Source organism: Coturnix japonica, unplaced genomic scaffold (assembly GCF_054131305.1).
Source record: "Coturnix japonica strain WE unplaced genomic scaffold, WE-NBRP24 Scf121, whole genome shotgun sequence".
NCBI lineage: Eukaryota > Metazoa > Chordata > Aves > Galliformes > Phasianidae > Coturnix > Coturnix japonica.
The window spans coordinates 109,649-132,271 of NW_028189024.1; the positions used below are offsets into that span (position 1 = coordinate 109,649).

Genomic DNA, 22,623 nt, shown 5'->3' on the forward strand with positions numbered 1-22,623 from the left:
CACGCTTTGCTTTAAGGTGCACTCACTGCAGTGGTCCTCTGCCATAAGGAGCCATTATAGCCCTGTTCTCTGCCATAAGGAGCCATTATAGCCCTGTTCTCTGCCATAAGGAGCCATTATAGCCCTGTTCTCTGCCATAAGGAGCCATTATAGCCCTGTTCTCTGCCATAAGGAGCCATTATAGCCCTGTTCTCTGCCATAAGGAGCCATTATAGCCCTGTTCTCTGCCATAAGGAGCCATTATAGCCCTGGTCTCTGCCATAAGGAGCCATTATAGCCCTGGTCTCAGCCTTAAGGTGCCCTTATAGCCCTGGTCTCTGCCTTAAGGTGCCCTTATAGCCCTGTTCTCAGCCTTAAGGTGCCCTTATAGCCCTGTTCTCTGCCTTGAGGTGCCCTTATAGCCCTGTTCTCAGCCTGAAGGTGCCCTTATAGCCTTGGTCTCAGCCTTAAGGTGCCCTTATAGCCCTGTTCTCTGCCTTGAGGTGCCCTTATAGCCCTGTTCTCAGCCTGAAGGTGCCCTTATAGCCCTGTTCTCAGCCTTAAGGTGCCCTTATAGCCCTGTTCTCTGCCATAAGGAGCCATTATAGCCCTGTTCTCAGCCTTAAGGTGCCCTTATAGCCCTGTTCTCTGCCTTAAGGTGCCCTTATAGCCCTGTTCTCAGCCTTAAGGTGCCCTTATAGCCCTGTTCTCAGCCTTAAGGTGCCCTTATAGCCCTGTTCTCTGCCATAAGGAGCCATTATAGCCCTGGTCTCAGCCTTAAGCTGCCCCCCCTGCTGTGTGTGTGCTGTCACATCCCCATTTCTCTTCCCCCCCCCTCCAGAACCCGTGGATCGCCCCCCAGTTCTTCTCATTGCCAACTCCCAGAACATCCTGGCCACGTACCTGAGCGGAGCCCCCGTCCCCAACATCACCCCCACCAGCGCCAAGCAGACCACGGCCATGGACTTCAACTACATCGAGGACACCGTGTGTTGGGTGCACGTGGGTGACAGCGCGTCCCAAACCATCCTCAAATGTGCCAAGATCCCCAACCTCAAGGGCTTCGTGGAGGAACGATCCATCAACATCTCGCTCAGCCTGCACCGTGAGTTTCCCTATGTTATATATGGGATATATGGGATATATATGGGATATATATGGGATATATGGGATATATGTGGGATATATGTGGGATATATATATGGGATATATATATGGGATATATATGGGATATATATGGGATATATATGGGATATATATGGGATATATATATGGGATATATATATGGGATATATATGGGATATATATATGGGATATATATATGGGATATATATATGGGATATATGTGGGATATATGTGGGATATATATATGGGATATATGTATGGGATATATGTATGGGATATATGTATGGGATATATGTATGGGATATATGTATGGGATATATGTATGGGATATATGTATGGGATATATGTATGGGATATATGTATGGGATATATGTATGGGATATATGTATGGGATATATGTATGGGATATATGTATGGGATATATGTATGGGAGATATATGGGAGATATATGATATATATGGGATACATATGGGATATATGGGATATATATGGGATATATATGGGATATATATGGGATATATATGGGATATATATATGGGATATATGGGATATATATATGGGATATATGGGATATATATATGGGATATATGGGATATATATGGGATATATGAGACGGCTCTTCCTGCACTGCTTCCCTCCTCCTTCCCCTTTTAACTTTGGCTTTTCCCTCTTCCTTCCCTCTGGTTATTTCTATGGTTTCTTGGTGCAAACACATAGAGAGCAATGGCCTTTTGGGGATGGCACCTGCACGATGCTTTGGGGAGGGCAGCTCTCGTTTCCTCTTTTGCTTTTGTCCCCATGCTCCTCTTGCCTCCATCCCCACCCAAAGCACTGATTACAGGAATCCCAACCCCAAATCTGCTCCGTGGTGACTCACAGGGCGATGCACCACAGCCTCCTGTTGGGGTTTTGCTGCTCTCCCATGCTTGGGTTTTAGTGCTGAGATCTCAGCCCTTTGCTGGGAGATGGAGAAGAAGCACCGTGAGCCCATGGGGTCACAGCAGGGCAATGCCACCCCCCTGCCCCCTCCTTGGCCTCCCAGTGTGTGTGGGATGGATGGAGCTGTGTGTATTTATAGGGAGAGGCCTCACCCTTTGCTTTCACAGCCTCAAATTAAGCAGGAGGGGCTGAGCTTGTGCCTCACATCCCCACCACGGCTGCTCTGAGCTCTGACTTTGTGTTCTCCTTCCTCCCTCGTGAGCTTCCCTTTGGGTCTCTCCACTCAGGGCTGAGCTTGGGGTCTTGCCTCCCCCCCTGGTCCCAAAGCCTGGGGTGGGTTTGGGGATGTTCTGATTATAATGTCACCCCCCTCCCCTCCTCCTCCTCCCCCCGGCAGGGACATGAAGCCCCGTGAACCCAATTAGCAGCTGCTGCTTTGTGCTGTTGAGCAGCTCACAGCAGGAGCCAGACTTCCCTGGTGCTAATGGGGCTCCATCCACATCCCATGGGGCAGCATAGGGCTGAGAGTGAGCAGTCCCAGCTGCCTTATAGTGACATTATAAGGCTGGGACAGCACAGCCTGGTGCCTTAGGACCTTTTATATCCCCTTTGTGTCCCTACAAGGGGGTGATTGGTGTCATACAGCACCATGGGAGCTGTGCTGGATGCTGCTGCCCATCTCCTGGCCCATTCCCTGCCCCCAGCAGCATCCCCTATTGCTCATAGGGGAAAAGCAGGGTGCAACCCCAGCAGCAGCAGAGCAGCATCTGCTCTCTCTATGGGGTGTTGTGAGCAACCAGGAGCCACGGCCGCATCCTTCCTGCCCTCACTGAGCTGCAGAAAGGGGAACTTGTGCTTCCCTGCTTTCCTCCCTTCCTCTCTGTCTCAATCCCTCCCCTGCTCTGTGTGACAATTCCACTCCTGTTTTGAATCAGGGGGAAATCCTGGCAGGCACCGAATGTGAGCTCGCATTCAAGGACATAAAGCAGCGTGTGCTGCTGTGCACGGAGCCCCAGCACCGCAGAGCAGGAGCTGCACAACCCCCCTCCTCTATGGGGGCTGATCTACAGCCCTGCCCCATCATAACACCCCCCTGCCCCATTTAAATGGGGCTTTGCTCCACCAGATCCTGAGCTCTCTCTGTGTTTCCTGATGCAACGCCCTCAATTCCTTTGGAGTTTGGGAAGCAAACAAAACCCAACCAGCTCATGGCAGCACTGGGGGTCCCACACAGACCCCTCCCCCCTCTCCCTTTGGGTACCAATGCTTTGCATGCCCAAAGCACTGCAGGCATTGCATTGCATTGCTTTGTGCTGCCTTGGATTGCATTGCACGGCCTTGTGCTGCCTTGCCTTGCATTGCATTGCATTTCACTGCCTTGGATTGCATTTCACTGCCTTGCCTTGCATTGCACTGCCTTGCATTGGCTTGCATTGCATTGCACTGCCTTACATTGCATTGCACTGCCTTGCATTGCATTCCATTGCACTGCCTTACATTGCATTGCACTGCCTTGCATTGCCTTGCATTGCATTGCCTTGCACTGCCTTACATTGCCTTGCACTGCCTTACATTGCCTTGCATTGCCTTGCCTTGCATTGCATTGCACTGCCTTGCATTGCATTTCACTGCCTTGCATTGGCTTGCATTGCCTTGCACTGCCTTGCATTGCCTTGCATTGCCTTGAACACTCCGGAGCAGGCCAAGGGCTGCATCTCTCTCTTGATTTCTCATTGCTCATCTCAAGGTTTGCTGTTTTCTTTCCCTTTCCCACCCCAAACCCTCAGGAAGGCCTTTGAAATCTCAGGCCCTTCCATTATCAGCCTTAAAAGACACTTAAGATCCCTTCCCAGCAGCATCCAGCCCTGGGATGTTTCCATTGCCTCCATCTCAGCCCCGTTGCTCTCTACAACCCAACCATTAAGCAGAGGAGCTGCAGAGGGTGAATGGGCTGCAGGGAAGAACGGCTGCTTTCCTGCCTTGCTTTGCATGCAGGGCTGTTTTTCTTCCTCGCTGCAGCCAAGAAAGAGGCTCCGCTGTGGACGAGCTTGGCAAGAAGGAGGGATGGGCGCCGTTCCATGCACTGATTCCTTTCTTTGTGTTCCTGTTTTGCTGCGGTGCTGAGGGCTCTCCTTGCAGTGGATCAGCAGAGCTGGGCTGGTTGTGCTCCGTGCAATGCAATGCAATGCAATGCAGTGCAGTGCAGTGCAGTGCTGTGCTGTGTGCTCACTGCCCTCCCTGTTGGCTGCAGGGTGGGCAGGGGGTGGGTCTGCATTGCTCAGTGCAGTGTAATGTGCTGCAGGAGTGGGCAATGCAATGCAGTGCAATGCAGGAAGGGGCAATGCAATGTATTGCAATGCAGGAATGAGCAGTGCAATGCAGTGCAATGTGCTGCAGGAGTGGGCAATGCAATGCAGTGCAATGCAGGGCAATGCAATGCAGGAATGAGCAGTGCAATGCAATGCAGGAGTGGGCAATGCAATGCAGTGTGCTGCAGGAAGAGGCAATGCAATGCAATGCAGGAATGAGCAGTGCAATGCAGGGCAATGTGCTGCAGGAGTGGGCAATGCAATGCAATGCAGGAGGGGGAAATGCAATGCAGTGCAGTGCAGGAGGGGGCAATGCAATGCAATGCAATGCAGGAGGGGGCAATGCAATTAATGAGAAGCCCCTTGGTTGCCTTCCATTCACCCCACTGTGGGCAGCAGCCCCATAGGAGGGGAGGGGGAGATATGGGGGTGCACACACAGCACAGCACCATCGCTATGGGGCTCCATCCCACCCCATAACCCCACTGCCCCCCATTGCAGCCATTCAGGGTGGCTTTGTGGCTGTGCCCCGTCTCATTAGCAAACCTTAACGAAGGCAAAGGGGTCCTCGGAGCCTTTTGCTGTTGCAGAGGTTGGATGAGGATGGGATGAGGCAGAAGCTGCTGCAGGTTATGGGGTGCTGTGAACGTAGGGAACGAATTGGGGTTAAAAACAGGAGGGGACCCAACGTGTGCGTGGAGCCGCGGGGTGTGAATTCCTTGCAATCCTCTGCTCCTCTTCGGAGGCGTTGCTGAACTGAAAACATGCAGTGGCTTTTCCAAAGCTTCTCCGTGGCAGCTGTGGGCTGATGGAGCCCAGGATGGGGCTGGAAATGGGGCTGGGGGCTGTGGGGCTGGGGCTGGGGCTGTGGAGCTGAGGCTATAGGGCTGGAGACAGTGGGATGGGAGATGTAGGGATGGGGCTTTGGGGCTGTAAATAGGGCTGTAGGGCTGGGATTGGGGCTGTAGAGCAACAGGGCTTATGGGGCTGGGGGGGCTGGGACTTGGACTATGGATGTGGGGTTGTAGAGCTGGGACTGGGGCTAATGGGGTGGGGGCTGGGGCTATAGGGCTGGAAGTGGGTCTGGGGGCCATAGAGTGGGGGCTGTGGGGTGGGGAGCTGTGGTTGTGGGGTTTTGTGGCTGGAAATGGGGCTGTGGGGTTGGGAATAGGGCTGGGATCCATGGGGTAGCAGCTGTGGGCAATGGGATTGGGGCTGTGGGACAGGGCTTAATGGGGCTGGGGGCTGTAGGGTGGGGGCTGTAGGGTGGGAGCTGTAGGGCTTGCAAAGAGCAGCAGCAGAACTGAGCGTTGCTCCTTTATATGCATATGGGACCTCATGGGTCACTATGGGAGGGGGGGGGACTTTCAGATGGGGTCTGCAATGGGGGGTGTTGGGGGTGGGGGGCCCTCAGGGTTTGTTCCCTTGTGGTTTGGGGTCTGTGTGATGGGGGGGGGAGGTTTGGGGTGCTGGGCTCCATCTCATTGCATCCATCCCAGGGAGGTGTTGAAATGGGTTGAGTCAGAGACTGAGGTTGCGTTTCCTTCCTGCTGTGATTGATGGGTTTGCGAGAGAGACTGATTCATTATGGGGGGGGGGGGGTTTAAAAGGGGGGGGACTGTGCTGCCTCAGCAAAAATAGTTCCCCAAAATCTCTGTATCAGATGGGGGGGTTTGCAATGGGGGGGGGGTCTTTGTGTGCTCATGGTGTGGGTCTGATTACCCCCCCCCCCCCAATATAATGCTGCAGTGCAGCTCTGAGCAGCCTCTCAAGTTCAACCCCCCCCCCTCCCTCCTTCTCCATCCCCCCCCCCAACATAAAAAGCCCATTTCCAGACATGAGCAAAGAAATGGAGCTGAGGAAATGCGGCCGTCGTGTGTTGCAATGCTTTGCAACACCCAGAGCTGATTGAGCAAGGAGGGACCCCCCCCTTCATCCCCCCCCCATCCCATCCCTCACCCACCCACATGGGGATGGGGGGGGGGGTATGAAGGGCATGGGGGGGGTGTTATAATGTGGGTTATAATAGGGGTCGGTCTGAGTAGGGCGGAATGTGAGGGGGGGGGGGGCAATGGTTGGTGTCAAAGCCCCCCCCCCCCCCCGAGACAAGATGGAACTGAATAATCCTATTAATTAATAGCGATAATTAATAATAAGGAGCTTAAAACCCGATTCCTGCAGAGGAAGGGGGGGGGGGTGGGGGGGGAATGGGATGGGGAAGGGAAAAACAAAAGCCTCGGAGCAGCCGTAATGCTTTCCAGCTGCACAAATAGGGCCTGGCCATGGAGCAGCCTGAATCACCCCCAGCATTGGGCGGGGGTCCGACCCCAACCCCCCCCCCCATTAACCCCCATTACCCCCTCATTGCACAGCCGCCCATTGCAGGCAGTGGGTGGGTGGTGCCCATGTTGGGGGGGGGCTCAGGGTCCCAAAGGTCCCTCGCTGTGCCCACCCCCCCCCTCTTTTCCTCCCCCCCCCCCCCCCCCCTATGGCTGCACTGTGTCCTGTGACTGTGAGTCAGCGGCTGCTGCCGCCAACTGCTCCAGTGCGGGGGAACGTTTGGTGCTTTGCTTTGGTGCAGGGCTCCTCTCCATGGCAGGGATGGGCAGGGGTGGGCAATGCAATGTAATGCAATGCTGCAATGCTGGGCAATGCAATGCAATGCTGGGCAATGCAGTGCTGCAATGCTGGGCAATGCAATGAAATGCTGCAATGCTGGGCAATGCAGTGCTGCAATGCTGGGCAATGCAATGCTGCAATGCTGGGCAGTGCTGGGCAATGCAATGCTGCAATGCTGGGCAATGCAATGCAACGCTGCAATGCTGGGCAATGCAATGCAATGCTGCAATGCTGGGCAATGCAATGCAATGCTGCAATGCTGGGCAATGCAATGCAGTGCTGCAGTGCTGGGCAATGCAATGCAATGCTGCAATGCTGGGCAGTGCTGGGCAATGCAATGCTGGGCAATGCAATGCTGGGCAATGCAATGCTGCAATGCTGGGCAATGCAATGCTGCAATGCTGGGCAGTGCTGGGCAATGCAATGCTGCAATGCTGGGCAATGCAATGCAACGCTGCAATGCTGGGCAATGCAGTGCTGGGCAATGCAATGCTGCAATGCTGGGCAATGCAATGCAATGCTGCAATGCTGGGCAATGCAATGCAATGCTGCAATGCTGGGCAATGCAATGCAATGCTGCAATGCTGGGCAATGCAATGCAGTGCTGCAGTGCTGGGCAATGCAATGCAATGCTGCAATGCTGGGCAATGCTGGGCAATGCAATGCAATGCTGCAGTGCTGGGCAATGCAATGCTGCAATGCTGGGCAGTGCTGGACAATGCAATGCTGTGCAATGCAATGCTGCAATGCTGGGCAATGCTGGGCAATGCAATGCTGTGCAATGCAATGCAATGCTGGGTAATGCAATGCTGGGCAATGCAATGCTGGGCAATGCAATGCAATGCAATGCAATGCTGCAATGCTGGGCAATGCAATGCTGGGCAATGCTGTGCAATGCAATGCTGTGCAATGCAATGCAATGCTGCAATGCTGGGCAATGCAATGCAATGCTGGGCAATGCAATGCTGTGCAATGCAATGCAATGCAGCAATGCTGGGCAATGCAATGCTGGGCAGTGCTGCAGCTGCTGCCATCCCCTACTGCTCCACGGGGGCTGAGCCCCCATTGCTGCACCCCAACCCTGTGCTGCACCCCAATGCAGCACTGCACACCATGGTGCACACTGACCCCACTGCTGCATCCTCACCCCATGCTGTAATGCAACCTTTCTGCTGCATCCTGACCCCATTGCTGCACCCCAGCCCCCCTCTGCTCACCCCACACATCCATCCCCCCCTGCACAGCCCTCCCCTATGTGCACACTGCTCAATATGGGCAGTGCAGCTGCAAGACCCCAATTGGAGCCATAGGTTGAAATGGGATGGAGCCTTCATTGGGGTCTTATGGCAGGGAGGCTTTAAGCTGATATGGGAGCTGATAATGGGATGTGAGGATGCAATGGGAGCCCTTTGGGGTGGGTAGGATCAGCCTGGACGGGGTCTGAGCTGTGTGTGTCCCCATTCAATGGCAACGAATGGGGCTGGGGGGCTCCTCCATGTGCTGTGTGTCCCCTTATGGGGCTCCTGCCCTATAACCCCCCCTAACCCTGATGATCCCCCCATACAGACGTGGAGCAGATGGCCATCGATTGGCTGACGGGCAACTTCTACTTTGTGGATGACATCGACGATCGCATCTTTGTGTGCAATAAAAACGGCCAAACCTGCGTCACGTTGCTGGACCTGGAGCTCTACAACCCCAAAGGGATCGCGCTGGACCCCACCATGGGGTGAGCATCGCTATGGGGCCGGGATATAGGGGGAGAAGGGGGTGGTTTCCAATGCACCTCGACCCTGCGGAGCAGCTCATGTGCATCAGCTCCATGCACTGGGTGCATTGGGTCCATCCTCATCCTCATTTGCTTCCTATGGGGCAGCAAAGTGTTCTTCACGGACTACGGGCAGATCCCCAAGGTGGAGCGCTGTGATATGGACGGGCAGAACCGAACTAAGTTGGTGGACAGTAAGATCGTGTTCCCCCATGGGATCACGTTGGACCTGGTGAGCCGCCTGGTGTACTGGGCTGACGCCTACCTGGACTACATCGAGGTGGTGGATTACGAGGGCAAGAACCGACACACCATCATCCAAGGCATCCTGGTGAGCGGGACCCCCAGCTCCTGCCCCATGGTGGACAATGGGACCCCCATTACTACCCTATGGTGCACAGTGGGACCCCCAGCTCCTGCCCCATGGTGGACAATGGGACCCGTATTACTACCCTATGGTGCACAGTGGGACCCCCAGCTCCTGCTCTATGGTGCACAGTGGGACCCCCATCTTCTACCCCGTGGAACACTGTGGGACCCCCAGCTCCTGCCCCATGGTGGACAATGGGACCCCCATTACTACCCTATGGTGCACAGTGGGACCCCCAGCTCCTGCTCCATGGTGGACAATGGGACCTGTATTACTACCCTATGGTGCACAATGGGACCCCCAGCTCCTGCCCCATGGTGGACAATGGGACCCGTATTACTACCCTATGGTGCACAGTGGGACCCCCAGCTCCTGCCTCATCACACACAGGGGGACCCTCATCCCCCTGCCCCATGTTGCACAATAGGACCCCCATCTCCTACCCCATGGTGCATAGTGGGACCCCTATCTCCCCCATATCCTGCCTCGTGGCACATATTGGGACCCCCATCTCCTGTCCCACATTACACAGCAGGACCCCCATTTCCTGCCCCATGGCACACAGTGGGACCCCTATCTCCTACCCCATGGTGCACAGTGGGTGCCCCATCTCCTGCCTTATGGCACATAGTGGGGCTCCCATCTCCTACCCCATGGTGCACAATGGGACCCCCATTACTACCCTATGGCACACAGCAGGACCCCCATCTCCTGCCCCTCATTACACACTGGGACCCCCATCTCCTGCCCCACAGCACACAGCAGGACCCCCATCTCCTGTCTTATGGCACATAGTGGGACCCCCATCTCCTGTCTTATGGCACACAGCAGGACCCCCATCTCCTGCCCCTCATTACACACTGGGGCCCCCATCTCCTGCCCCACAGCACACAGCAGGACCCCCATCTCCTGCCTTATGGCCCACACTGGGACCCCCATCTCCTGCCCCACAGCACACAGTGAGACCCCCATCTCTAGCCCCACAGCACACACTGGGACCCCCATCTCCAGCCCTTCATTACTCAGCAGGACCCCCATCTCCTGCCCCTCATTACACAGCAGGACCCCCATCTCCTGCCCCTCATTACACACTGGGACCCCCATCTCCTGCCCCACAGCACACAGCAGGACCCCCATCTCCTGTCTTATGGCCCACACTGAGACCCCCATCTCCTGCCCCTCATTACACAGCAGGACCCCCATCTCCTGCCCCTCATTACACAGCAGGACCCCCATCTCCTGCCCCTCATTACACAGCAGGACCCCCATCTCCAGCCCCACAGCACACACTGAGACCCCCATCTCCAGCCCCACGGCACACAGCAGGACCCCAGGGCCGTGTCCCATGTTGTCACTGCTCCCTGTGCCTCCAGATCGAGCACCTCTACGGGCTGACGGTGTTTGAGAACTACCTTTACGCCACCAACTCGGACAACGCCAACGCGCAGCAGAAGACGAGCGTCATCCGCGTCAACCGCTTCAACAGCACCGAGTACCAGGTGGTGACACGCGTGGACAAGGGGGGAGCGCTGCACATCTACCACCAGAGACGGCAGCCAACAGGTTGAAATGGGGGGGGGGGGTCCTGGGGGGGTCCTTGGGTAGATGTAGGGTGGGGATGGGGGCAGGATTTGGGGGGGGGGGGTCGTTTGGTTGCTGTATGGTGGGCAGCTTGGGGGTGGGAGATGGAGGGATGGAAGGAGAAGGGGTGGAAGGAAGGGGATGGAATAAGGGATAGAAGGAGGGATGGAAGAAGGAGGGATGGAAGGGGGGAAGGAGAGAGGATGGAAGAAGGGATGGAAGGGGCTGGAAAGAGAAGGGATGGAAGGAGGGAAGGAAGGAGAAGGGATGGAATTAGAAGGGATGGAAGGACAGAGGATGGAAGGAGAAGGGATGGAAGGAGAAAGGAGGGAAGAGAGGAGATGGAAGGAGAGAGGATGGAAGGAGAATGGGTGGAAAGAGATGGGATGGAAAGAGATGGGATGGAAAGAGATGGGATAGAAGGAGGGAACGAAGGAGAAGGGATGGAATGAGAGGGGATGGAAGGAGGGGGGGGGGAAGGAGAGAGGATGGAAGAAAGGATGGATGGGGTGTTCTATGTGCTATGGGGTGTCTATGTGCTATGGGGTGTCTATGTGCTATGGGGTGTTCTATGTGCTATGGGGTGTCTATGTGCTATGGGGTATTTGTGTGCTATGGGGTGTTCTATGTGCTATGGGGCACTCAGTGCTGTGCTCTGCTCCTGTCTGTGCTGCAGTGCGGAGCCATGCGTGTGAACCAGACCAGTTTGGGAAGCCGGGGGGCTGCTCCGATATCTGCCTGCTGGGGAACAGCCACAAGAGCCGAACGTGTCGCTGCCGCTCCGGGTTCAGCCTGGGCAGCGATGGGAAATCCTGCAAGAGTGAGTGCTGCCATGGGGGCACACAGCCCTGAACCCCCCATACACAGCCCTGAATCCCCCATACACAGCCCTGAACCCCCCATACACAACCCTGAACCCCCCATACACAGCCCTGAACCCCCCCATACACAGCCCTGAACCCCCCATACACAGCCCTGAATCCCCCCATAAACAGCCCTGAATCCCCCCATACACAGCCCTGAACCCCCCATACACAGCCCTGAATCCCCCTTACACAGCCCTGAACCCCCCATACACAGCCCTGAACCCCCCATAAACAGCCCTGAACCCCCCATACACAGCCCTGAACCCCCCATACACAGCCCTGAACCCCCCATAAACAGCCCTGAACCCCCCATAAACAGCCCTGAACCCCCCATACACAGCCCTGAACCCCCCATACACAGCCCTGAACCCCCCATAAACAGCCCTGAACCCCCCATACACAGCCCTGAATCCCCCATACACAGCCCTGAATCCCCCCATAAACAGCCCTGAATCCCCCATACACAGCCCTGAATCCCCCCCATAAACAGCCCTGAACCCCCCATACACAGCCCTGAATCCCCCCATACACAGCCCTGAACCCCCCATAAACAGCCCTGAACCCCCCATAAACAGCCCTGAACCCCCCATACACAGCCCTGAACCCCCCATACACAGCCCTGAACCCCCCATAAACAGCCCTGAACCCCCCATACACAGCCCTGAATCCCCCATACACAGCCCTGAATCCCCCCATAAACAGCCCTGAATCCCCCATACACAGCCCTGAATCCCCCCCATAAACAGCCCTGAACCCCCCATACACAGCCCTGAATCCCCCCATACACAGCCCTGAATCCCCCCATACACAGCCCTGAACCCCCCATACACAGCCCATAGTCTGATATCAGAGCTGCCCTATTATCCCTGCAGAGCCCGAGCACGAGCTGTTCCTGGTCTATGGCAAAGGGCGGCCGGGCATCATCCGCGGGATGGACATGGGGGCCAAAGTGCCGGATGAGCACATGATCCCCATCGAGAACCTGATGAACCCACGGGCTTTGGATTTCCACGCCGAAACCGGCTTCATTTACTTTGCTGACACCACCAGTTATCTCATAGGGAGGCAGAAGATCGACGGCACCGAGAGGGAAACCATCCTGAAGGACGGTGAGATGTGTGGGGCTGGATGTGGGCTATGGGGCTGGATGTGGGATATGGGGCTGGATGTAGGCTGTGGGGCTGGATATGGGCTGTGGGGCTGCTGTATGGGGCTGGATATTGGCTGTGGGGCTGGATGTGGGATATGGGGCTGGATGTGGGATATGGGGCTGCTGTATGGGGCTGGATATTGGCTGTGGGGCTGGATGTGGGATATGGGGCTGGATGTAGGCTATAGGGCTGGATATGGGCTGTGGGGCTGCTGTATGGGGCTGGATATGGGCTGTGGGGCTGGATATGGGTTGTGGGGCTGCCATATGGGGCTGAATATGGGCTGTGGGGCTGGATACGGGCTATGGGGCTGGATGTGGGATATGGGGCTGGATGTGGGATATGGGGCTGGATATAGGCTGTGGGGCTGGATATGGGCTGTGGGGCTGGATATCGGCTATGGGGCTGGATGTGGGATATGGGGCTGGATATAGGCTGTGGGGCTGGATATAGGCTGTGGGGCTGGATATGGGCTGTGGGGCTGGATATCGGCTATGGGGCTGGATGTAGGCTATAGGGCTGGATATGGGCTGTGGGGCTGGATATGGGTTGTGGGGCTGCCATATGGGGCTGAATATGGGCTATGGGGCTGGATATGGGGCCGGCCATGCTCCTCCTCCTGCTGTTCCTAAGGCTGCTTTGCCCCATAGGGATCCACAACGTGGAAGGCATCGCTGTGGATTGGATGGGGAACAACCTGTATTGGACCGACGATGGACCCAAGAAAACAATTAGTGTGGCCCGGCTGGAGAAGGCGGCACAGACCAGGAAAACATTGATTGAGGGGAAGATGACCCACCCCAGAGCCATCGTGGTGGACCCCCTGAATGGGTGGGCATGGGGCTGGGGGGGGGGCATATATGGGCTGTATATGGGATGCGTATGGGCTGTATATGGGATGTATATGGGATGCGTATGGGCTGTATATGGGCTGCATATGGGCTGCATATGGGATGCATATGGGATGCATATGGGCTGTATATGGACTGCATATGGGATTCCAGGCGCTGTTGGCCTGGGCTGCATATGGGCTGCGTATGGGCTGTATATGGGCTGCATATGGGCTGCATATGGGATGCATATGGGATGCATATGGGCTGTATATGGGCTGCATATAGGATTTCCAGGTGCTGTTGGCCTGGGCTGCGTATGGGCTGCATATGGGCTGCATATGGGCTGCATATGGGCTGCGTATGGGCTGCATATGGGCTGTATATGGGCTGCATATGGGCTGCATATGGGCTGCATATGGGCTGTATATGGGCTGCATATGGGCTGCGTATGGGTTGCATATGGGCTGCGTATGGGCTGTGTATGGGCTGTGTATGGGCTGTATATGGGCTGCATATGGGCTGCATATGGGCTGTATATGGGCTGTATATGGGCTGTATATGGGCTGCATATGGGCTGTATATGGGCTGTATATGGACTGCATATGGGATTTCCAGGTGCTGTTGGCCTGGGCTGTATATGGGCTGCATATGGGCTGCATATGGGCTGCATATGGGCTGCATATGGGCTGTATATGGGCTGCATATGGGCTGTATATGGGCTGTATATGGGCTGCATATGGGCTGCATATGGGCTGCATATGGGCTGCATATGGGCTGCATATGGGGTGTATATGGGCTGTATATGGGCTGCATATGGGCTGTATATGGGCTGCGTATGGGCTGCGTATGGGCTGCGTATGGGCTGTATATGGGCTGTATATGGACTGCATATGGGCTGTATATGGGCTGCATATGGGCTGTATATGGGATGTATATGGGATGCGTATGGGCTGCATATGGGCTGCGTATGGGCTGCATATGGGCTGCATATGGGCTGTATATGGGCTGCGTATGGGCTGTATATGGGATGTATATGGGATGCGTATGGGCTGCATATGGGCTGTATATGGGCTGTATATGGGATGTATATGGGATGCGTATGGGCTGCATATGGGATTTCCAGGTGCTGTTGGCCTGGGCTGCATATGGGCTGCATATGGACTGCGTATGGGCTGTATATGGGCTGCATGTGGGATGCGTATGGGCTGCATATGGGCTGTATATGGGCTGTATATGGGGTGTATATGGGATGCATGTGGGCTGTATATGGGCTGCATATAGGATTTCCAGGTGCTGTTGGCCTGGGCTGCGTATGGGCTGTATATGGGCTGTATATGGGCTGTATATGGGCTGCATATGGGATTCCAGGCGCTGTTGGCCTGGGCTGTGTGTGTGTGTGACGGCCGCGTTGGCTGCAGGTGGATGTATTGGACAGACTGGGAGGAGGACCCCAAGGACAGCAAGAGGGGCAAAATCGAGCGGGCCTGGATGGACGGAACCAACCGCAACGTCTTCATCACATCCAAGACCGTCCTGTGGCCCAACGGGCTCAGCCTGGACATCCCAGCCAAGATCCTCTATTGGGTGGACGCCTTCTACGACCGCATCGAGATGGTTTATCTCAATGGCACCGAGCGCAAGGTGGGTTCCTGATGGTCTCAGGGTTGACCATCCTGCTTCCACCCCCATCCCGCCCCATAGCGTTGCCCTATGGGCACATCATCCCACCCCATAGTGTTGCCCTATGGGCACATCATCCCACCCCATAGTGTTGCCCTATGGGCACATCATCCCATCCCATAGTGTTGCCCTATGGGCACATCATCCCGCCCCATAGCGTTGCCCTATGGGCACATCATTCCACCCCATAGTGTTGTCCTATGGGCACATCATCCCACCCCATAGCGTTGCCCTATGGGCACATCATCCCACCCCATAGCGTTGCCCTATGGGCACATCATCCCATCCCATAGTGTTGCCCTATGGGCACATCATCCCGCCCCATAGCGTTGCCCTATGGGCACATCATTCCACCCCATAGTGTTGTCCTATGGGCACATCATCCCGCCCCATAGCGTTGTCCTATGGGCACATCATCCCCATAGCGTTGTCCTATGGGCACATCATCTCATCCCATAGCATTGCCCTATGGGCACATCATCCCATCCCATAGCGTTGTCCTATGGGTACATCATCCCACCCCATAGTGTTGTCCTATGGGCACATCATCCCACCCCATAGTGTTGTCCTATGGGCACATCATCCCACCCCATAGTGTTGTCCTATGGGCACATCATCCCGCCCCATAGCGTTGCCCTATGGGCACATCATCCCATCCCATAGTGTTGTCCTATGGGCACATCATCCCATCCCATAGTGTTGTCCTATGGGCACATCATCCCATCCCATAGTGTTGCCCTATGGGCACATCATCCCATCCCATAGTGTTGTCCTATGGGCACATCATCCCATTCCATAGCGTTGCCCTATGGGCACATCATCCCATCTCATAGCGTTGCCCTATGGGCACATCATCTCATCCCATAGCGTTGCCCTATGGGCACATCATCCCATCCCATAGCGTTGCCCTATGGGCACATCATCCCACCCCATAGCGTTGCCCTATGGGCAGATCTCATTGCAGCCCTCTCCTCCCATCCCCACAGATCGTCTATGAGGGTCCGGAGTTGAACCATGCCTTCGGGTTGTGCCACTACAGCAGCTTCCTCTTCTGGACCGAATATCGCAGCGGCAGCATCTATAGGTTGGATCAGAGCTCCAAGGCCGTCAGCCTGCTGCGCAACGAGCGGCCGCCCATCTTCGAGATCCGCATGTACGACGCGCAGCAGCAGCAAGGTGCTCAGTGCTATGGGGACACGGGGATTGGGGGGGAGCAGGGCCCTATTGAAGAGGCTGGGGGGGAGCAGGGCCCTATTGAGGAGCCTGGGGGGGCAGCAGGGCCCTATTGAAGAGCCTGGGGGGCAGCAGGGTCCTATTGAAGAGCTTGGGGGGCAGCAGGGCCCTATTGAGGAGCTTGGGGGGGAGCAGGGTCCTATTGAAGAACTTGGGGGGCAGCAGGGTCCTATTGAAGAACTTGGGGGGCAGCATGGCCCTATTGAAGAGCTTGGGGGGGAGCAGGGCCCTATTGAGGAGCTTGGGGAGCTGGGAGGCCCTATTGAAGAGCTTGGGGGGACAGCAGGGCCCTATTGAAGAGCTTGGGGAGCAGCAGGGTCCTATTGAGGAGCTTGGGGGGCTGGGCCCTATTGAAGAGCTTGGGGGGCAGCAGGGCCCTATTGAAGAGCCTGGGGGGCAGCAGGGTCCTATTGAGGAGCTTGGGGGGCAGCAGGGCCCTATTGAGGAGCTTGGGGGGGAGCAGGGCCCTATTGAAGAGCTTGGGGGGCATCAGGGTCCTATTGAAGAGCTTGGGGGGCAGCAGGGTCCTATTGAGGAGCTTGGGGGACAGCAGGGTCCTATTGAGGAGCTTGGGGGGCAGCAGGGTCCTATTGAGAAGCTTGGGGGTCTGGGAGGTCCTATTGAAGAGCTTGGGGGGACAGCAGGGTCCTATTGAAGAGCTTGGGGGGCAGCAGGGTCCTATTGAAGAGCTTGGGGGGGAGCAGGGCCCTATTGAGGAGCTTGGGGGGGAGCAGGGCCCTATTGAGGAGCTTGGGGGACAGCAGGGCCCTATTGAAGAGCTTGGGGGGCAGCAGGGCCCTATTGAAGAGCTTGGGGGGGAGCAGGGCCCTATTGAAGAGCTTGGGGGGGAGCAGGGCCCTATTGAAGAGCTTGGGGGGCAGCAGGGCCCTATTGAGGAGCTTGGGGGGGCAGCAGGGTCCTATTGAGGAGCTTGGGGGGGGAGCAGGGTCCTATTGAAGAGCTTGGGGGGGGGAGCAGGGCCCTATTGAGGAGCTTGGGGGGCAGCAGGGCCCTATTGAGAAGCTTGGGGGGCAGCAGGGCCCTATTGAAGAGCTTGGGGGGACAGCAGGGTCCTATTGAAGAGCCTGGGGGGCAGCAGGGCCCTATTGAAGAGCTTGGGGGGGCAGCAGGGTCCTATTGAAGAGCTTGGGGGGCAGCAGGGTCCTATTGAAGAGCTTGGGGGGGGAGCAGGGTCCTATTGAAGAGCTTGGGGGGGGAGCAGGGTCCTATTGAAGAGCTTGGGGGGACAGCAGGGTCCTATTGAGGAGCTTGGGGGGACAGCAGGGCCCTATTGAGGAGCTTGGGGGGCAGCAGGGCCCTATTGAAGAGCTTGGGGGGACAGCAGGGCCCTATTGAGGAGCTCTTGGTGATACCCTGGACTCTTGGTTTTCCATCCCATTCCTTTCCCTTCTCTCCCTCCTGGTTCATCAGCCACATTCCAGCTATGGAGCCCATTGGGGTCCCACCTGATTGCTGACCCCCCCCAACCCTCTTTATCCCCATAGTGGGCTCCAATAAATGCAGAGTCAACAACGGCGGCTGCAGCAGCCTTTGCTTGGCCACACCACGGGGCCGACAATGCGCCTGCGCCGAGGATCAGGTCCTGGGAGCAGACACTGTCACCTGTGAGGGTACGGCTTCCATGGGGGGCAATGGGGGGGGGGGTCTGCACCTATGGCCATGTGGGGCGGCCATATGGGTGCTGTTGTCCCCATACTTGGTGGTTACAGCCTCCCCCCCATCCCCATCCCCATCCTCCCCCTCCCCGCTTTTCCTTTGCAGCCAACCCCTCCTACATCCCCCCCCCTCAGTGTCAGCCCGGTGAATTCGCCTGCAAGAACAACCGCTGCATCCAGGAGCGTTGGAAATGCGACGGCGACAACGACTGCCTGGATAACAGCGACGAGGCGCCCGAGCTGTGCCGTGAGTAACCCCCCCCATAGTGAGACTGGGGGTGAAATAGGCCGCTATGAGCTTATATATGTGCCCCCCCCCCATTATAGACCAGCACACTTGTCCCTCGGATCGTTTCAAGTGTAAGAACAACCGCTGCATCCCCAACCGCTGGTTGTGTGATGGGGACAACGACTGCGGGAACAACGAGGATGAATCCAACTCTACCTGCTCAGGTGAGGGGGGGGGGCAGCTTTTAAATGGGGAGGGGGCTCCTTCCCCATTTAGTTCTATTGGCTGATGGTGTTTTTTGTGTCTATCTGACCTGCCCCAGCCCGGACCTGCTCCCCCAATCAATTCTCATGTGCCAGCGGACGCTGCATCCCCATCTCCTGGACCTGTGACCTGGATGATGATTGCGGGGATCGCTCGGATGAATCCGCGTCGTGTGGTGGGTTGGGGGGGGTCCCTGTGGGGTGGGCACATGGGGTGGTTTGTGGCTGGGGCGGGGGTCCCTATGGGGTGGGCACATGGGGTGGTTTATGGCTGGGGGGGTCCCTATGGGGTGGGCTTATGGGGTGGTTTATAGCTGGGGGGGGTCCCTATGGGGTGGGCATATAGGGGGTGGTTTATGGCTGGGGGGGGTCCCTATGGGGTGGGCTTATGGGGTGGTTTATGGCTGGGGGGCTCCCTATGGGGTGGGCATATAGGGGGTGGTTTATGGCTGGGGGGGGTCCCTATGGGGTGGGCTCATGGGGTGGTTTATGGCTGGGGGGGGTCCCTATGGGGTGGGCATATAGGGGGTGGTTTATGGCTGGGGGGGGTCCCTATGGGGTGGGCATATAGGGGGTGGTTTGTGGTTGGGGGGGTCCCTGTGGGGTGGGCACATGGGGTGGTTTGTGGCTGGGGGGGTCCCTATGGGGTGGGCTCATGGGTTGGTTTGAGGCTGGGGGGGGGTCCCTATGGGGTGGGCATATAGGGGGTGGTTTGTGGCTGGGGGGGGTCCCTATGGAGTGGGCTCATGGGGTGGTTTGTGGCTGGGGGGGGTCCCTATGGGGTGGGCATATAGGGGGTGGTTTATGGCTGGGGGGGGTCCCTGTGGGGTGGGCATATAGGGGGTGGTTTGTGGTTGGGGGGGTCCCTATGGGGTGGGTATATAGGGGGTGGTTTATGGCTGGGGGGGGTCCCTATGGGGTGGGCACATGGGGTGGTTTATGGCTGGGGGGGGTCCCTGTGGGGTGGGCACATGGGGTGGTTTATGGCTGGGGGGGGTCCCTATGGGGTGGGCATATAGGGGGTGGTTTATGGCTGGGGGGGGTCCCTATGGGGTGGGCATATAGGGGGTGGTTTATGGCTGGGGGGGGTCCCTATGGGGTGGGCACATGGGGTGGTTTATGGCTGGGGGGGGTCCCTATGGGGTGGGCTCATGGGGTGGTTTGTGGCTGGGGGGGGTCCCTATGGGGTGGACACATGGGGTGGTTTATGGCTGGGGGGGGTTCCTATGGGGTGGGCATATAGGGGGTGGTTTATGGCTGGGTGGGGGGGGTCCCTATGGGGTGGGCACATGGGGTGGTTTATGGCTGGGGGGGGGTTCCTATGGGGTGGGAACATGGGGTGGTTTATGGCTGGGGGCGGGGGTCCCTGTGGGGTGGGCATATGGGGTGGTTTATAGCTGGGGGGGGTCCCTATGGGGTGGGAACATGGGGTGGTTTGTGGCTGGGGGGGGGTCCCTATGGGGTGGGCATATAGGGGGTGGTTTGTGGCTTGGGGGGGGGGTTCCTATGGGGTGGGCTCATGGGGTGGTTTATGGCTGGGGTGGGCATATAGGGGGTGGGTTGTGGCTGGGGGGGGTCCCTATGGAGTGGGCTCATGGGGTAGTTTATAGCTGGGGGGGGTCCCTATGGAGTGGGCATATAGGGGTGGGTTGTGGCTGGGGGGGTTCCCTATGGAGTGGGCATATAGGGGGTGGTTTGTGGCTGGGGGGGTCCCTATGGAGTGGGCTCATGGGGTGGTTTATGGCTGGGGGTGGGTCCCTATGGGGTGGGCATATATGGGGTGGTTTATAGCTGGGGGTTCCCTATGGGGTGGGCTCATGGGGTGGTTTATGGCTGGGGGGGGTCCCTATGGGGTGGGCACGTAGGGGGTGGTTTATGGCTGTGCTGACTGTGCCCCCCCGTCCTTTGCAGCCTACCCCACCTGCTTCCCATTGACTCAGTTCACCTGCAACAACGGCCGCTGCATCAACATCAACTGGCGCTGCGATAACGGTGAGGGGCTGCAAGGGGCACCAAGGGATGGGGAGATCAGAGGTGGGAGCTGGAACCTGCCTGCAGGGCCTTAATGCTGAGCACCAGGGCAGCACAGGGAGGTGAGACCCACATTGCTTTGGCTGCATGGGGCTGCAGAGCAGCACTGCCAGGGCTCATTGCAGCCTTGTTTGCAAGGTACCAAAGCTCTGCACCCAGGAAGGCAGCAAAGGGCTCCGCTCTGTGCTCAGGGCTGGGGAGGAAGCTTTGCCCCCCAGGTCACCCTCCATCCCCACAGCTTCAATTCCATCTCCCTACCAGCTCTGCCTCGTTAGGGTTAATTAGTGGCTTCAGGGTTAACGAGCAAGCTTGGAGATGAGCAGAGAACCCCATGGGGTGCAAGATGCTCCTGGATCCCCCCAAACCCCATGGTCAGCCCCCCCCATGGAGCTGCTCCAACAAGGGGCTGCGTGTTTCCTATGCCCCCCCCCCACATGCAGCCATGTGCAGGGGCTGCATTGCCAGCAGGTCCCCAATCAGCTCCGCTGCTTCTGATCTCCCCCCCCCCCATCAGTGTCCGTGTGTCCGTGTCGCTGTGTCCATCCTCGTTGCTGTCCGTCCGTCCATATCCGTGGTGTCGTGTTTGTCACCGTGCCCACACACCCTCCTGTCTTGCTTGGTTCTGTGTTTCAGAAAAAGATTGTGGGGATGGCTCTGACGAAAAGAACTGTCCAAAACCTTCCGGTTAGTGCATAGATCGCCATGCACCAGGCCCCCACCTGCCCCTCAAGCAACACCCCAAATCCTGCCCCCCCCCCCACCCCCCAACCCGGAGAGCTGCAGCCCCCATTGGGGTGGCAGCCTCTAGATGCTATAGGGCTGTTGCAGTGCAGTGCTCCCCTCATTGCAGTGTTTAGGCTGTAGGGTGAGGGTGCAGCCTGCAGCCCCCCCCCCTGGTGCTGCCCACCCCCTGAGCATCCCATATGGGGATATATGGGGGGAGGCAGAGGAGCTGCAGTGCTGGTTACTGTCACATCACTGAGTGCAGGATGAAGCAATGGGGAGCTTCCAATGTCACCATCAAACCCTCATCACCCACTGGGGGTCCTTCCAGCTGCCCCCCCCCACCCCCCCATGGCTGTGCTGTGTCCCTATGGATGCACCCCATGCTCATTGTGCTGCCCCCCACCTTCCATTGGCGCTGGGTGCCCCCCAGCTCCCCCTCTATCCCCCCCCCTCAGGTCCATGGCTGATCTATGCAGTTTCTGTGTTTCATTGTTGGGGGGGGGGTCGGGTTTATTGGGGTGAGGGGAGGGGGGGAACATCAGAGGATGGGTGGGATCTATGGGGCTGTCCATACAGCCCAGCCATCCCTGTGGGGTTCCTCTGCCAGCAGCAGAGGGGCTGCCCCCCCCCGTGTCCGTCTGTCTGTCTGTCTGTCCATCTGTCTGTGTGCTCTGCCCAATCCCTGCTGTTCCCCCCTCCATCCCCCCCCCAGCTCTGGGTGCTCTCTGACCCCTCTCCTCTCCTTCTTTCCCCCCCCCCATAGACAATGACTGTGGGGATAACAGCGACGAGGCGGGTTGCAGCCATTCCTGCTCCAGCAACCAGTTCAAATGCAACAGCGGGCGCTGCATCCCGGTGCATTGGACCTGCGACGGGGACAACGACTGCGGGGATTACAGCGACGAGACTCACGCCAACTGCACCAACCAGGGTGAGATGAGCTGGTTGCAGCCCCCTCCCCAAATCCCTGCTGTGGGGCTGGGGGCTGCAGGGTTGGCTGGTGGAAATGGGGAGGTGGGCGCAGCCAGGATGGAGGGATGGATGATATGGGTGAATCCAGGGTGAGATGAGCTGGTTGCAGCCCCCTCCCCAACCCTGAATCCCTGCTGTGGGGCTGGGGGCTGCAGGGGTGGTTGATTGAAATGGGGAGGTGGGCACAGCCAGGATGGAGGGATGGATGATATGGGTGAGCCCAGGGTGAGATGAGCTGATTGCAGCCCCCTCCCCACCCTGAATCCCTGCTGT

At 57.4% G+C, this 22,623-nt stretch overlaps 1 protein-coding gene across 5 annotated transcripts in view; it reads left to right on the forward strand.

The window, feature by feature from the left end:
* LRP1 (LDL receptor related protein 1) overlaps positions 1 to 22,623 on the forward strand; it is a 70,874-nt gene that overhangs the window by 20,038 nt on the left and 28,213 nt on the right. For 3 of the 5 annotated variants that reach the window (XR_014941819.1, XM_085535432.1, XM_085535433.1), the window contains exons 6-21: positions 821 to 1,084; positions 8,538 to 8,700; positions 8,848 to 9,070; positions 10,483 to 10,672; positions 11,367 to 11,510; positions 12,429 to 12,665; positions 13,358 to 13,538; positions 14,959 to 15,181; positions 16,207 to 16,396; positions 17,959 to 18,084; positions 18,236 to 18,376; positions 18,457 to 18,582; positions 18,681 to 18,797; positions 20,533 to 20,613; positions 21,286 to 21,336; positions 22,142 to 22,309. Coding sequence is in view for 4 of the 5 variants with exons in the window: in XM_085535432.1 (XP_085391558.1) it covers positions 821 to 1,084; positions 8,538 to 8,700; positions 8,848 to 9,070; positions 10,483 to 10,672; positions 11,367 to 11,510; positions 12,429 to 12,665; positions 13,358 to 13,538; positions 14,959 to 15,181; positions 16,207 to 16,396; positions 17,959 to 18,084; positions 18,236 to 18,376; positions 18,457 to 18,582; positions 18,681 to 18,797; positions 20,533 to 20,613; positions 21,286 to 21,336; positions 22,142 to 22,309 (2,625 nt within the window). In the remaining variant the exon portion in view is untranslated. The remainder of the gene's footprint in view (positions 1 to 820; positions 1,085 to 8,537; positions 8,701 to 8,847; positions 9,071 to 10,482; positions 10,673 to 11,366; positions 11,511 to 12,428; positions 12,666 to 13,357; positions 13,539 to 14,958; positions 15,182 to 16,206; positions 16,397 to 17,958; positions 18,085 to 18,235; positions 18,377 to 18,456; positions 18,583 to 18,680; positions 18,798 to 20,532; positions 20,614 to 21,285; positions 21,337 to 22,141; positions 22,310 to 22,623) is intronic. The other 2 variants (XM_085535434.1, XM_085535435.1) reach the window with 1 other exon arrangement.